Source organism: Dermochelys coriacea, chromosome 1 (assembly GCF_009764565.3).
Source record: "Dermochelys coriacea isolate rDerCor1 chromosome 1, rDerCor1.pri.v4, whole genome shotgun sequence".
Taxonomy (NCBI): Eukaryota; Metazoa; Chordata; order Testudines; family Dermochelyidae; genus Dermochelys; species Dermochelys coriacea.
In genome coordinates, this window is record NC_050068.2 from 262,518,775 (window position 1) to 262,533,410 (window position 14,636).

General features: G+C 46.7%; 1 protein-coding gene across 1 annotated transcript; it reads right to left on the reverse strand.

Annotated features, from left to right (window-relative positions):
• Window positions 1-330: 330 nt before the first annotated feature.
• Window positions 331-14,246, reverse strand: LOC119857069 (cytochrome P450 2D17-like). The gene is made up of 7 exons (XM_043507146.1): window positions 13,844-14,246; window positions 13,225-13,288; window positions 6,774-6,934; window positions 6,457-6,630; window positions 3,198-3,339; window positions 1,996-2,183; window positions 331-934 (listed from the first exon to the last, which is right to left on the reverse strand). Exons 1-7 carry the CDS (start codon window positions 14,054-14,056, stop codon window positions 764-766), a joined length of 1,113 nt encoding a protein of 370 aa, XP_043363081.1. The 5' UTR covers window positions 14,057-14,246; the 3' UTR covers window positions 331-763.
• Window positions 14,247-14,636: the final 390 nt, after the last annotated feature.

Genomic DNA, 14,636 nt, shown 5'->3' on the forward strand with positions numbered 1-14,636 from the left:
TCCAAAGGAGGTCAAGGACTCCCTATCAGGAGCGGCAGAAGCACTTTAAAAGTGTGGGGGCCACCGGCACCCGAACCATGGCCCTGCCCCTGCACCATCCCTTCCCCCTGAGACTGTGACCCCCTACGCTGCCCCTTCCCCATGGAGCCCCACCCCTGCGCCTCCCCTTCTCCCCAAGCTCCTGCCCTCGCACCACCCATTCCCCTGAGGCACCTGCCTCCTCTTGTTCCTTTCTGCCCCCTCCCGCGTTGCTTGCCCTTATGTCTGGTAAAAAATGGGAGGGCAACCGGGCCATTGCCCCAGCCCCCACCCCCACCCCTGCGCCCCAGGTCCACATCATTGGAAGCATTTAAAAACAAGTTGGACAAACACCTGTCAGGGTACTTGGTTTCTTGAGGTCCATTCCTGCCCTGCATTTTTGTGATCCTAAGTCACCGGGAGCAGCACTCTCACCCCATGAACAATGAATTGAATCAAAGGATCTGCCCCACTTTGCCACTCTGCCATATATCACTGGCGACTGCAAACACCTAATTCCAGAAAGATAGAAATGCACGTATTGCCTCACTGGAACAGACCTGCGCTTCATCTAGTCCAGCATCCTCTCCCTGACCGTGACCAGTACCAGAGAATTCTGAGGAAGGTCCAAGAAGCCCCGTAATGAGCAGTTAATATTTGGCTTTTGCCCTGCAGCATGAGAACTGATGCCCTTTATTCATTTTAAAGATAAAGACATCTGTGACTCCTTTCCACTGCGACGGCCTCACCCAACTGTTCTGCCCTTGGATTTACCTGCAGAGAAAGGCAGGAAGGCCTCTCGCTTCATAAACTGCCCATCTGCATCCAGGAAGTACTCCGGGTAGAACTGGTGTGGCTTCTCCCAAACCGTTTCATCCTTCAGCACCGAGGACAGGTTAGTGATGACTGTCATCCCCTGATCCACCCCACAGAAAGAACAGGGTGCATAAGAATTGTCATATCAGAACAGGCCAGTCCCTCTGCATTCAATATCCCATCTCAAGCAGTGGCCATTGTAGGATGCTTCAGAGGAAGGCACAGAACCCAGCTCAGGTACCTCATTGTATAATCTTATAGCACAGTGGAGTGGGACGCTTTCAAGGCCCCAGCCAGTGCACAGCATATGCTCTGAAGCCTGTTGCCCTTGTCCACTGCATGCTAGCTAGACTAAGAGTATGCAAGTGGTGTTTTCATGGTCTAATGAGGCTCATATGATGAAAATTGCTTCTACTCCCCAGTTGCTTCAAATATTTTCTCAAGTTAATTTTAGCTCTGGTAAGAGTGTGCTGAGACTCTTGAGAGACTCCAAACCACAATTCTTATTGTCTTCACAGAAAAAGCGAGATCTTTCCCCTCTCATATGCCTCAGGTCTGAGCTAGAGGAGCTTCCTCTAAGGGCGAAAGTGGAATTGAGTATTGTATGGCTTTGGTCTCTCCAATGAGACTGTCTCACCAAGGAAGGCAATAATTACCCGTCATTGTCTCTTGTCCATTTGGAACTGGACTGAGATGCACAGCGGCCTCTGAACAGCCTTCAGATAATAGAGTGTTAGGTGGTACTGTTCTGGATTTGAACTGCTGACCTAGCCGGTAGTTTCTATACAGTCAGTCAGCATTACTTTTCTCCACCTTTAAGCAGATGTACTGAATGTTAGAAGGTGCCCAAGACAAAATTACAGTCTCCCCTGTAAGGATTGCAATCCTCAGTAGTGTCTTAGCTCAATTCGTAGTTTTTTCAGATATCCAAAGACCTGTTGAAGATGGAGCTAACCACACAAACAAAGCTGTCTCTGAAGGCCAAGGTCTTTTAAAACTGCACATTTGATAACTCGCCAATGGTTGTGTGATTCAGGGCCTGGTGCTTCACCCCCCTCTGCATGGAACCTTGGGGAGATTCACATATGGAATGTTTGCAGCTTCAGGACATAAGTCTGCAAGAGGAGAGGAGGTCTGCATCCCCTGCCTGGCCATAGATACCTTTGGAATGAAGAAGCCTTGAAGGTCAGTGTCCCGGTATGTCATGCGAGGCATGCCAACAGGAGTGATATCCCCATAACATTGAGTTTCATAGATCACAGCACTGGTATAAGGCATGTTCGCTTGGTCCTCCATCTGGGGTAACCTATCCCTGCCAATCACCTTATCAATTTCCTCATGGACTTTACCTGGAAAAAGACACTTTATATCCTCCTCAATACAACATAATGATATACATCAACACAATAAAAATGGGGAATCTATGCATTTCCCCTTAGGCTTTAAACACTGTGGGGCAGGAATTGTCTGTTTATTTGTACAGCGCTGGGTTTATATTCAGTGAGTTTGTTAGCCACCTTCCTATCAACCACTGAGCAGTTTACAAGTGAGTCATCTCTAGGAAGTGGGTGCTCTAAGTGTCCGGGGCACTTCTTCAGGGGTCAGGAAAGATATCCAGCAGTGGGGAGAGGGCGTGGACAAACTTCTGATTTCTCTCACCTTCACACAACCAGAAAGCCTCTTTGATACCCCAGACATGAACTGCTCTGCTTCCCAACTACTAATTCCTGACCTCACAATCAGGTCTTATATGTTTGTTGAAAGCACCTGACAGCAAGAGTTCAAGGGAGGCAGGGTTTACCTGGCTGGGGGCAAGAGGGCAAAGAAAGCCCTGTAGACAGTAGGAAAGAGAGGAATGCGGAATTAGGAGCTGAAGGAGAGCACACTCATCTTCGGTTACTCAGCCCAACTTACATAGTCATCCTCTGTTCTATGGGCTAACAAGCTCATTGTTAGAGACATCCCACCTTATCCATACTGTATTTGACTCACTTGTGCCTCCGGCATTAGCACATTCAAGCAGGTTAGCACTTATCCTTATGGAAACCCTAAGAGAAGCAAGAGTTACCAAGTAGCTACAAGGGTCTCAAAGTGCACTTCTCATGAAGAAAAATGGTGAGCACTCCTTCTGACACTGAAATCTTTAACAGGGACTTGCTCTCTCCTTTCTCCCTTCCCACAGGTCTTTGCTCTCCCCCTCAGAGAGTGCTCCGCTGGAATTATTCCCCAAACACTGCTGTGACTGCTGCTACGGCAGCTTCATACCCCCAGACCACAAAGGTGACAGCAGATGCTAAGAAGTTCTCAGTGGAAGATGCAGGGTTGGGAGAACCGGTCACAGCTCCACCAGTCCCCTTGCTTACACTGGATATCAGGGTGGAGAAGCATGTACAGCAATGCCCAGCACAGGGTGATGGAAGTGGTCTCAGTGCCAGAGGTAAACAAGTCAACTGTTACCATAGGAAGGTTGTTGTCATTGAAACTGCTCCCTGCATGCTCTTTAGCCTGAAGAGAACAAAAGAGAGCATGATTTGACCTTAGATTTTTGTTGGGGAGAGAGGAGCAGAATTGTAGATAGTGGTAATTCATATTCTCAGATTGAAAGGCTGAATTGTTTGCAGAGTGCAGCAAAACACGTGCAAATGGCAACACACGCTGTAATGGCTCCTTGGTCGCATACATTTCAAGGTAATAATTTGTCCCACACATCATGGACTTCATCAGGAGTAGAGCTCGGGACCTTCTCCTCCAAAAACACAAGGTATGTCTACACAGGCAATATAAGCCCAGGGTTCGCGGCACTTGACTCAGCTGACCCTGAGAACCATGGGCTTTAGCATCTACATCGGGATACTCAATAGGTAGACCGCAAGCCAAATCTCGACTGCTAGATGCTTTTGAACAGACCCTGAAATCTTTTTATTTACTTATTATTATTGGGGTTTTTTCTCTGCAGTCTGGATCTTGCCTATACCTTGACCAAGAAATTTGGACCTTGACAAAAAATTAATGACTACCGCTGCAGAAGTCTATGCTGATTATCAACCCTACATTAAGAATTTTCTAGCCCAGGCGTGAACCTGGGGTTCTGGCATCCACACGGTAGCAGGCAGACCTGAGTCAAACCAACCATATCCCAGACTCCCTAGCATCTTCCCAGAGTGTGGCCGCTCTAGCCTTTGACTGTGGGAAAGCTTAATGCCCACCCTGCACGTTACAGGAAGCTTGATCAGCCTGCCAACACTGCCTGCCGAGCAACATGGAAGAGGCCCCTTTTCAAGAACTTTTCTTGCTTGCACTGTCACGCCTGTGTCAGGAATTGGGCAGAGTTTCCGTGAGGCGCTGGTGAACATTTCAGCGGCATTTTCTGACCCACCAAAGTCCAGGGGTGCCGGAACAATTTTTATAGTGTGGGTGCTGATGCTGGAAACCATGGAAACCATGTATTTGGTGTGTGTTATTACTGCTTCAAGCCACAGGGTGCGGCAACACCCCCATTTCCAGCACCACTGCCAAAGGCACCTGAAAGAGTTTATGAAGATGGAGGAGGAGTACCCAGGCACGGCATACTCCCACTGGCTGATGCAGCTCAATACACTCAGCATACGTGCTGGAAACTCTGCCCGCAGTCTCTTGCCACCAGAGTTAAAGGAGGGTCTCCAGTCAGACTTAGAGATTTGTGCCTCTGCAATCTCAAGAGGTTAGTGTGATCACTCAGACTTGATCAGGTCAGAAATTACATGTAGTAGTAGCGAGCAGGGTACAGCCAACATGCTAGCCAACAAATTAACATCAGGATTCCAAAAGTTCATATACGTACCTGGGAATAACTATCTGACAGGCCCTATTCCTGCCCTGGTATCTTCGATGAGAACAGGACCTCAATGCTACCTACTGAACCCACAGTCTCATTTTCTACGAGACAGGTCTCCTCACCAAGTACTCTTCAGGGCCACTGTGCTTAGCGTACGAGATATGACAGGATCACAGTAGGAAGTAGTCCGGCTATCTTTTGTAATGCTGTGAATTTTATGTCCGTTTTCTAAGGGTTTCTTATCTCGATTTTTCTCAGACCAATTCTGTAAATTTGGACTTAAACTTAACATGGGGAATAACTAATATGCTATTTAAGAGCCAATTAAAATGTCATTTGCTTTGTTTACGACTCAGAGCAAGAAGTTGACATTTAGAAATTTCGCACAAAATGAAAGTATTTTAAAAACGGTTTCAGGTTAATGAAAATTTTAAAAATACTATAAAAATAAAATTAATATAAAAATAAAACAAACCATAACATAAAATAAAATAAAATGAAGTAATTTCTAAATGAAAAATTGAAATGTGCTGTGACAAAGTTCCTCCTCTACCTTGGTGGGTCTTGCGCTTATTGGCGAATTTGCTTGCCTTGGATCTTCACAGCGGCCCTCAGCGTGGCCGTTTTCATGAACCCACAATCCATGTCAACTCCTCCTATGTCTGACCAGGAGTTGGGAGGTTTGGGGGGAACCCGGGCCCTCCCTCTACTCCGGGTTCCAGCCCAGGGCCCTGTGGAATGCAGCTGTCTAGAGTGCCTCCTGGAACAGCTGTGCGACAGCTACAACTCCCTGGGCTCCTTCCCCATGGCCTCCTCCCAACCCCTTCTTTATTCCCACCATAGAACCTTCCTCCTGGTGTCTGATAATGCTTGTACTCCTCAGTCCTCCAATAGTACGTGTTCTCATTCTCAGCTCCTAGTACCTCTTGCTGCCAGCTCCTCACATGGGCACCACAAACTGAAGTGAGCTCCTTTTTAAACCCAGGTGCCCTGATTAGCCTGCCTTAATTGATTCTAGCAGCTTCTTGATTGGCTGCAGGTGTTCTAATCAGCCTGTCTTAATTGTCTCCAGACTGTTCCTGATTGTTCTGGAACCTTCCCTGTTACCTTACCCAAGGAAAAGGGACCTACTTAACCTGGGGCTAATATATCTGCCTTCTATTACTTTCCTGTAGCCATCTGGCCCGCCCCTGTCACAGTGCTGTTCTGACAACCTCAAAACAGAATGTTTCAAGCCTATCAAAATGTTTCATTTTCATTTTTTTCTAAATGAAATTTTGTCAAAAGTGACATGTTTCCTTGTTTCATGTTTCAATTTTGCAACCAGCTGTTCTAGAAAGATATAAAAACAGATTCAGTTTTAGTTCTGGAACATTTTTCCATCCAGGAATTCCCAGCAGCCTGCCTTTGAATGAAGCTGTGACTTGGAAGGATGAAGGAAATCTTTCCTTGAACTTTGCCAAAACAATTAAAAAATGTCTAAACTGTACATAGTCAACTTATGTCAGGGCTCTTCCACATTCAAGAGAGCTAAGGACCAGGTACCACACCCACTGGAGTGAGGCACTGACTTGGAACTTTGTACTGAGGGTCAGCCTATTCTTCAGCTGATTTCTGAGCATGAACTCATTAGACTCACTAGATAAGTGAAAACCAGAAGAAATAGAATAGCGAGCTCATCATAGCAGTTCTATTAGCAATAGGATTTTGCTTGTAAACTTTACAACAAGGGAAGCTAACAGGGAGTGTTCCCATCACTAATACATTCACAGAGCCAAAGAGATCTACACCTGCCCGTCTCCTCCTACCTTCTCGATCTCTTGTAGAAAAGCATCAGTGAAGTCTCTCTTTTGGGTAGGATTCCAAGTCGTCCTGTGCTCCTTCACAAGCTCATTTGTGAAGTCCAGGACCTCCTTTTGGGATCGGAAGATGCTCTGTGGCACTCCAGGGATGCGCAGCAGCCAAGGTACTACAACAAGGAGCTAAGATAACAGAGTGTGAGAGAGAGAGAGAGAGAGAGAGAGAACCACACCCTATGACTCCCAGAAAAGAATCAGTAAACTACAATCTTACTGATCAATCAAATGGCAGCTTCTTACTGACCAAATCATACATGCTGAGTTACCTGGGGCAGGAATCCACCTTCTTCCTTCAAGGCCTGTTCAACCAAATGCAGCAACCGCTGAAATTTCTTATTGTCATAGTCAAAGCGCTCACCATAGATGAAGGAGCAGATAACATTGCTAACTGCGTTGTTTGTAAGAAAATGTGGATCGAAAGGATGACCTGAAAAACATACAGGACCAACCAAAGACATTAGGAGGCACAACATCATTGTAGCCTGCCCTTCACTGCATGGAACATACTGAGCAAGAACTGCTAACATTTCAAGACTTCTTATGGAACAAACCAGTTGAAAGTCCACGCTCATGTAAGCTGGGGAAGTTAAAGATGTCTCACATACTAACAGGGTTGGGCTTGCTCAATACTTGGAAGAGAGACCACCATGGAAAACTTAAGAATTGCAGGTTTCTGCTGCGGATTCAGTCAATGATACTGTCAGGATAAGACCTTTGTCTGCAGCCATATTAGGAGAGCCGCAGCCATTAGCTGAGAAGTAGGAAGTCACATCCTCACATTCCATCTAAAATACATTAAAACAATGTAATATCAGGCTGTTAAGAAGGCGATCCTGTCCTAATGGCACCCACTATCACCAGATAAAGAAACAGATCTTAAGAGGGTTAAAGAAAACTTAGTTTGATAGCATTCTGTCTAGCATGAAATAACTTATCAATAGTTGTGGTTGTGAAATCCTCATTTCTTTATTGTTTAATCTTTATGGTCCCCACTTCTCTATTGTTTGTCTGTATGAGCTCTGTCTGGTTCTTTGTTTTTGTCTGTTACATAATTAATTTTGCTAGGTTTAAATTAGTTAAGGTGACGGAATCCAGACGAGAATGCCCTTGCATGGCCAACAGGGAAAGTCCGCCTGCCTGACCAGGATTGGTGAGCATAGCATTGTATACTTACCATGTGTATTCTGCTTGGTAATTGTTAATAAATAGAGGTTATTACTGTGTAAGGCTCTTTCACTGGTAAAAGGTCTTGCAAACCGCAAACGGTATGTTTTGAGCCCTAGGATTGGGGTAAGGATGGGTGTCTAAATTAAGAAGGTTACGCCTTCAGCCGTAAGAACTGGGTCAAGTGGGTGCCCCTACAGTGTGCGAGTAACAGAGAATTGTGTGCAGGTAGCAGTACTCATCTCTTTGCCTCAGTACTGAACCCGGGCCTCCTGTGTACAGACTGATGTTACTGTGCTGCTCCAGACATTTTTAAGTTTAGGCATAAAAGTGACGTCCTTAAAGACATCATGGCATGTTTTGGAAATGTCTTAGTGTTGATGCCTTCACCAGATTTCAGGTGAGGTAATTACATTGTACATTGTTCCTGGTGTGGCACTGGTTTAACCACTGACACAGAGAGCCTTCTACGCTTCCTGCAGCACATGGCTTTGCATAGGAGATATCCCATTCAAGTACTGACCAGGCCCAACCTTGCTTAGTTTATGAAATCTGATATTATCACAGAGGGTATAGTAGTGCTGGCTACAGATACACACAAAATAAAAATTACTGACATAAGGGATTGGGGGTGGGGAAGGGCATTTCCTATGACGCTGGCAAACGAGGTGCCAGCTCTTCCCCAGGCTGCAGGCATTAGCAGGCATTAGCTAAGAACTAACAAACTCATAGCTGGAGACCAGACCAGTTCACCTGTATGTTAGTTTGCTCTAAGTAGGTATTAGTCTTACAAGAATGTATTTCATGTTTAGACTACGAAATGAAAGACACTTTGAATAGACAGATCACTACAACTCAGTCACTCTTAGATTTAGATGATAATTCATTTGTGAGTATATGTTTGTTGCTTGAACCTGCAAATAACTTTGTAATTTCTTTTTCCTAGTTAACAAACCTTTAGATCATTTATTACAGGATTGGCTACAGGTGCTGTCTTTGGTGTAAGATCTAGGGTAGCAACTGATCTGGGGTAAGTGACTGGTCTCTTGGGACTGGGAATAAGCTGAATGTGGGGTGATTTTTTTCGGTGACCATTTATCAGTAAGCTCAGTTTCTCCGGGTGGCAAGATAGTCTGGAGAGTCTAAGGGACTGTCTGTGACTCCATGGTAAGACTGTTAGAGTGATCCAGGAGCAGGGGTGCCGGAACAGAGGGGGCCAGGCTTGGGCTTCCAGGCTGGCTGGGGGGTAGGGCCTCAGGGGAAAGAGAAGGAGCAGGGGATGGGGCCACAGAGAGAGCAGGGCCTTGGGGGAAGAGGAGAGGAGAGGTAGGGTCACAGAGGGGGCAGAGCCTCATGCCCTCCCACACACTTCTACCTAGGTTCCAGCACTCCTGTCCAGGAGGCAGAGGTGAAAGTAAGCCGGTCCGGTCCGGTCTGGCGTACCGGCAAGAGCCAGTACACCATGCTGGACCGGACCAGCTTCCCTGCAGTACTTAAAAGGGCCCAGTGCTCCAGCCACTGCGGGGAGCCCCGGACCCTTTTAAGCGCCACCAGAGCTCTGGCAGCGGGGCTTGGGCGGGGGCTCCCCGCAGTGGCCAGAGCATTGGGCTCCTTAAAACCCCACCTGAGCCTGGGGCTCTGGCAGCCCGGCTCCAGCAGGGATTTAAAATGCCCAGAGCTCTGCGGTGGCCGGAGCCCCAGGCCCTTTAATTCACCCCGAGCCCTGGGGCTCCCAGCCGCCTCTGCAGCTGGGAGCTCCGGGGTGATTTAAAGGCCTCAGGGCTCCCAGCCAGAGCCCCAGGGCCTTTAAATCACCTCTTCCAGTTGACGCCACGCTCCCACTCAGGACTCCAGCATACCAGTAAGTCTTTTAAGTTACTTTCACCCCTGCCAGGAGGGCACATTAGTTACCGGATCGATGAAATCTGCCGATAGAATACACCACCACTTTGGGGTATCTGCCCCGTTTTTGACAGTCTGCCCTGAGACAGGCACTCCCACTCATGAGCCACTCCCGATAGCATGACAGTTTCTTTGCCCCATCTCTTAATCTATGTGGGTGGTACATTACCCCAAATACATTAGCCAGGAGATGGCTTATTGCAGCTATGAAATGTAATGTAACTATGATGGTATCCTAGCCAATGCTGTTCTGAGCATTACAGCAGATGGCAATGACACTCAGATAAAGGGAAATTAGTGTGTTGATTAGTGCCCTAATGCAGCTCTGATTCAATTATTTTGGTAAGGGAAGAAATCACATCCCTGACTGAAATCATTAACTCCATACAAAAACTGTGTGTAGACTAGACATGCCTAGAAAGGGGACGCATAAAAGTCCTGCCCTTTTTCCATACTCAAGGGAAACCTGAGGAGGGGGCACCTATGGAATTGCAGGTGTTCAGCTCATGCCTAGCAACTTTCAGGTCTTAGACCAAAGTAAACCAGGTAAACTTCATTGAGAATGTCGTGCTTCTAAGTTCTTGGCAGCAAATCTGAGTTTGTAATTACTAACCTTGATCCTTTCCCACAGCCAACAATTGTGTGGTGCAACGCAGGAGAGGTAGTACAAAGTTCTTTAAGATACCTCTGGACTCTCCTGATCATGTGTGCCAGGCCAGTCCCATTCCCCTGCAGTAATTTAGCTTAGCCTGAAGGCCTTTCTAAATTGTGGCAGTTTTCAATAACCATGAGAGGCAATTTCAGCAGCTGGGATTCTGCAGGGCACCAAAAACCATGGTCTGTGCCCCTGGGCTACAGGAAAGCATCCTGTAGAAATTGCTTTTGGATTATCCCTCTGTCCTGACTGAACACGCTGTGGCTGGCTAGATTAGCTTTGAGGCTACTTTGCGCCACTCGACCAGCACAGAGTGTGCCTGATGTGAGCGTGGACCAGGGCCACTGAACCCTGGTGACACACAGGCATTGCAGAGCACAAAGAAGAACAGTTTAAAGCAATCATCAAGTAGTTTAGGCTCAAAATTTAACCTATTTTCAGCTTTTTGTGGGATTTCTTGAGGATTGTCCACGCATATGAGAGAAAATGCCCTTCTGGGCCAAGAATTTAGGGAGAGAAAAATCACAAGTAGTTGTTTTATGTGTACCTGAAAAACACAAAACACAATGTATTGTGTTTCTGCTTTTCTACAGTAACTTTCCTCAAAGCCACATGGGCACCAGCCAACGATGCTGATGACACACACAGAGGCATTGTGCGACAAGCAGATGAGAGTCCTTTTCTGTAAGGCACTGGCGGACATGTGTCTGTAACAGTGCCTAGCATTCCGGGCATTCACCTCATTACCAGAAAGTTACTGATTAAAAAGGAGAGAATTCAGAGAAAAGCCACAAAAGAGATTACAGAGCTGGATGGGCTGCTTTATGAGGAAAGATAAAATGATCTAAATATATAGACTGGTCAAATATCTAAGAAAAGGGGACTATGATTGATGCCTGCAAGTACTTGAAAGGTGCAAATGCAAAGGACAGAGGGAAATTGTTTAAGGTTGGTTGAAGGAGTCATGGAATGAGACTAAATAATGGAAAATTTACTCTGGACAACAAGAAACAAATCCTCAGCGAGAGGTATATCAGACTGGGGAAGTGTCCTAGTGGAAGTGGTGAAAGCCTCATTGCTGGTTATTAAAAATGGATCAAGCCCTCAGGGGCATACCACTAGAAGGGAGAGGGGTGGCTAAGAATAGGCCATTTCTATCTTTAAGTTCTAAGATTCTGTAAGTAAAAGGACAGAAAAGGGAATAATATGTTGTTACTAAAAATGTGGAGTTAAAACAGCTACAGGTCAAAAGTGTTGTTGCTAGCATTGTCATAATCTGATTTGATCTGGAAACTCAAAAGCTCTTTCTACCGCATAGTGAAAACAAGAACCAGACCCAGTTTCCATGGTAGCAGCCTAGAAATGGGGCCTCTGGAGTTTGGCATCTACAATCACAAAACATAATATCAGGTTTCAGAGTAGCAGCCGTGTTAGTCTGTATTCGCAAAAAGAAAAGGAGTACTTGTGGCACCTTAGAGACTTCCCCCATGATTTCAACAATTTCCATCCCACCATCAACCTCAGCCTGGACCAGTCCACACAAGAGATCCACTTCCTGGACACTACGGTGCTAATAAGCGATGGTCACATAAACACCACCCTATATCGGAAACCTACTGACCGCTATTCCTACCTACATGCCTCTAGCTTTCATCCAGATCATACCACTCGATCCATTGTCTACAGCCAAGCGCTACGATATAACCGCATTTGCTCCAACCCCTCAGACAGAGACAAACACCTACAAGATCTCTATCATGCATTCCTACAACTACAATACCCACCTGCTGAAGTGAAGAAACAGATTGACAGAGCCAGAAGAGTACCCAGAAGTCACCTACTACAGGACAGGCCCAACAAAGAAAACAACAGAACGCCACTAGCCATCACCTTCAGCCCCCAACTAAAACCTCTCCAACGCATCATCAAGGATCTACAACCTATCCTGAAGGACGAGCCATCGCTCTCTCAGATCTTGGGAGACAGACCAGTCCTTGCTTACAGACAGCCCCCCAATCTGAAGCAAATACTCACCAGCAACCACACACCACACAACAGAACCACTAACCCAGGAACCTATCCTTGCAACAAAGCCCGTTGCCAACTCTGTCCACATATCTATTCAGGGGATACCATCATAGGGCCTAATCACATCAGCCACACTATCAGAGGCTCGTTCACCTGCGCATCTACCAATGTGATATATGCCATCATGTGCCAGCAATGCCCCTCTGCCATGTACATTGGCCAAACTGGACAGTCTCTACGTAAAAGAATGAATGGACACAAATCAGACGTCAAGAATTATAACATTCAAAAACCAGTTGGAGAACACTTCAATCTCTCTGGTCACTCGATCACAGACCTAAGAGTGGCTATACTTCAACAAAAAAAATTTTTTTCCACCAAATGCATCCGATGAAGTGAGCTGTAGCTCACGAAAGCTTATGCGCTAATAAATTTGTTAGTCTCTAAGGTGCCACGGGTACTCCTTTTCTTATTTCCCCATGGTATTTCTCCCTCCCACCCCACCCCACCCCCCACTGTTCCTCTGATATTCTTGTTAACTGCTGGAATTAGCCTACCTGCTTGTCACCATGAAAGGTTTTCCTCCTTTCCCCCCCCTGCTGCTGGTGATGGCTTATCTTAAGTGATCACTCTCCTTACAGTGTGTATGATAAACCCATTGTTTCATGTTCTCTGTGTGTGTGTATATAAATCTCTCCTCTGTTTTTTCCACCAAATGCATCCGATGAAGTGAGCTGTAGCTCACGAAAGCTTATGCTCTAATAAATTTGTTAGTCTCTAAGGTGCCACAAGTACTCCTTTTCTTAAAACATAATATGATTTAGTTACCGCAAGCTACGTTAATAGTTTCTTTGGAAACAGGACAAAGCCTTCACTTGCAAGAACTAACCCCACAGAGGTTGTGTGTGCTCTTGTTAGCGCAGACACAGCCAGCAAGCACATCCTAAAGTTGGATAGCTGGGGATTACAGTTTTGTTGGCTTTTGTTGAGACGCTCAATCATTTCGGGTGACTTACGAGGAAGCTGTTGTCCCTGCATCCACATCCCCAAACCAGAGAAACTTTGGAATGAATGCATGGATGGAGCTGAGCAGAGACAAATGCATTTTCATATACGATAAATCTTTCACTAGCCCTTTTCATCCCAGAGGATAAGGATGGTACATAAAGGGACCACTTCACCCACCACTGAGTGCACCCACCTCTGAGGTGGAATGCAGCAGCTGTTTAACAGCGCTAATATTGCGCAACAGCCCAGCACGTGACAATGTCTCCAATTGAAATTACAGGGAGAAGGTAAAGAGTCGGGGTGTGTGTGTGGGGGGGTGTTTGTGTGCAGTGGGGATCACACTCCTCCAGCGCAGAGAATTCGACTGGACTCGGGAATGGAATGTTGCCCTCTGGATTCCGGAGCCAGAGCAAAGCCAAAGCAGAGAACCAGAGAGCGTTAGAGCCCCCCCTCCCCTAGGGGCACTGATGGCTCCTGCGTTGGAAAAGCCCCGGGCCGGTAAAATAACCTGTCCAGCCCACACCAGCTGCATTAACGAACCACCAGCCCCACTCCCCAGCACGCTCCTCTGGCACTGACCTGGGTAAAAGAGACGTGCGGGTTGTGGAAATCGATGTGCAGCATGGTCCCAAAGAAGGGCAGAGAGCTCGGCCCTGGTGGGTAGCGACTCCAGCTCTTCCTGCGCTTCAGGAAATCAAATAGCAGAGCGAAGATTGTGAGGGCTATGCCCAGTGCTGGGAGGTTGTTCCCGCAGGATCGAAGCTGGGACCAGAGCCACAGGAGCAGCTCCATGATCTCTCTTTGCTCTCTTCCCCGTGTTTTTACCTCTCACCCCTGCCTCTTTTTCCTGCTCCTGCTCTCTCACTCTTTGCTATTTCTGTCTCCCCAGTTTCCTCCACCCATTCCCCTTCTCTCGCTCTCGGTTTATTTCTCAGACACCCGCCCCTCTCTTGCTAACGTCACAGCTTGGAGCTGCCTGGCCAGAATTGCTCTGTAGCCCCTCCTCTGCCCAGACAATACAATCTGCAGGGGAGTGGTAGTGAAGGGTGGCCCAGCTTCTGTAAAAGGGAAAGGGCATAGCTCTATTTCCAGCATCTGTAGTATGTAACATGAGGGAGAGAGGAGCCCCTGGAGCCTGTGGGATCTGTAAGGTTGGGTCCATATGCAAGGATGAGTCTCTCCTAGGGCTCGAATTGCCCCTTGTATTCAGAAGTAGCAATCCTTACCTAGCATGACCAGATGTCCCCATTTTATAAGAAGAACAGGAGGACTTGTGGCATCTTAGAGACTAACAAATTTATTAGAGCATAAGCTTTCGTGAGCTACAGCTCACTTCATCGGATGCAGAGAATGGAACATATAGTAAGATATA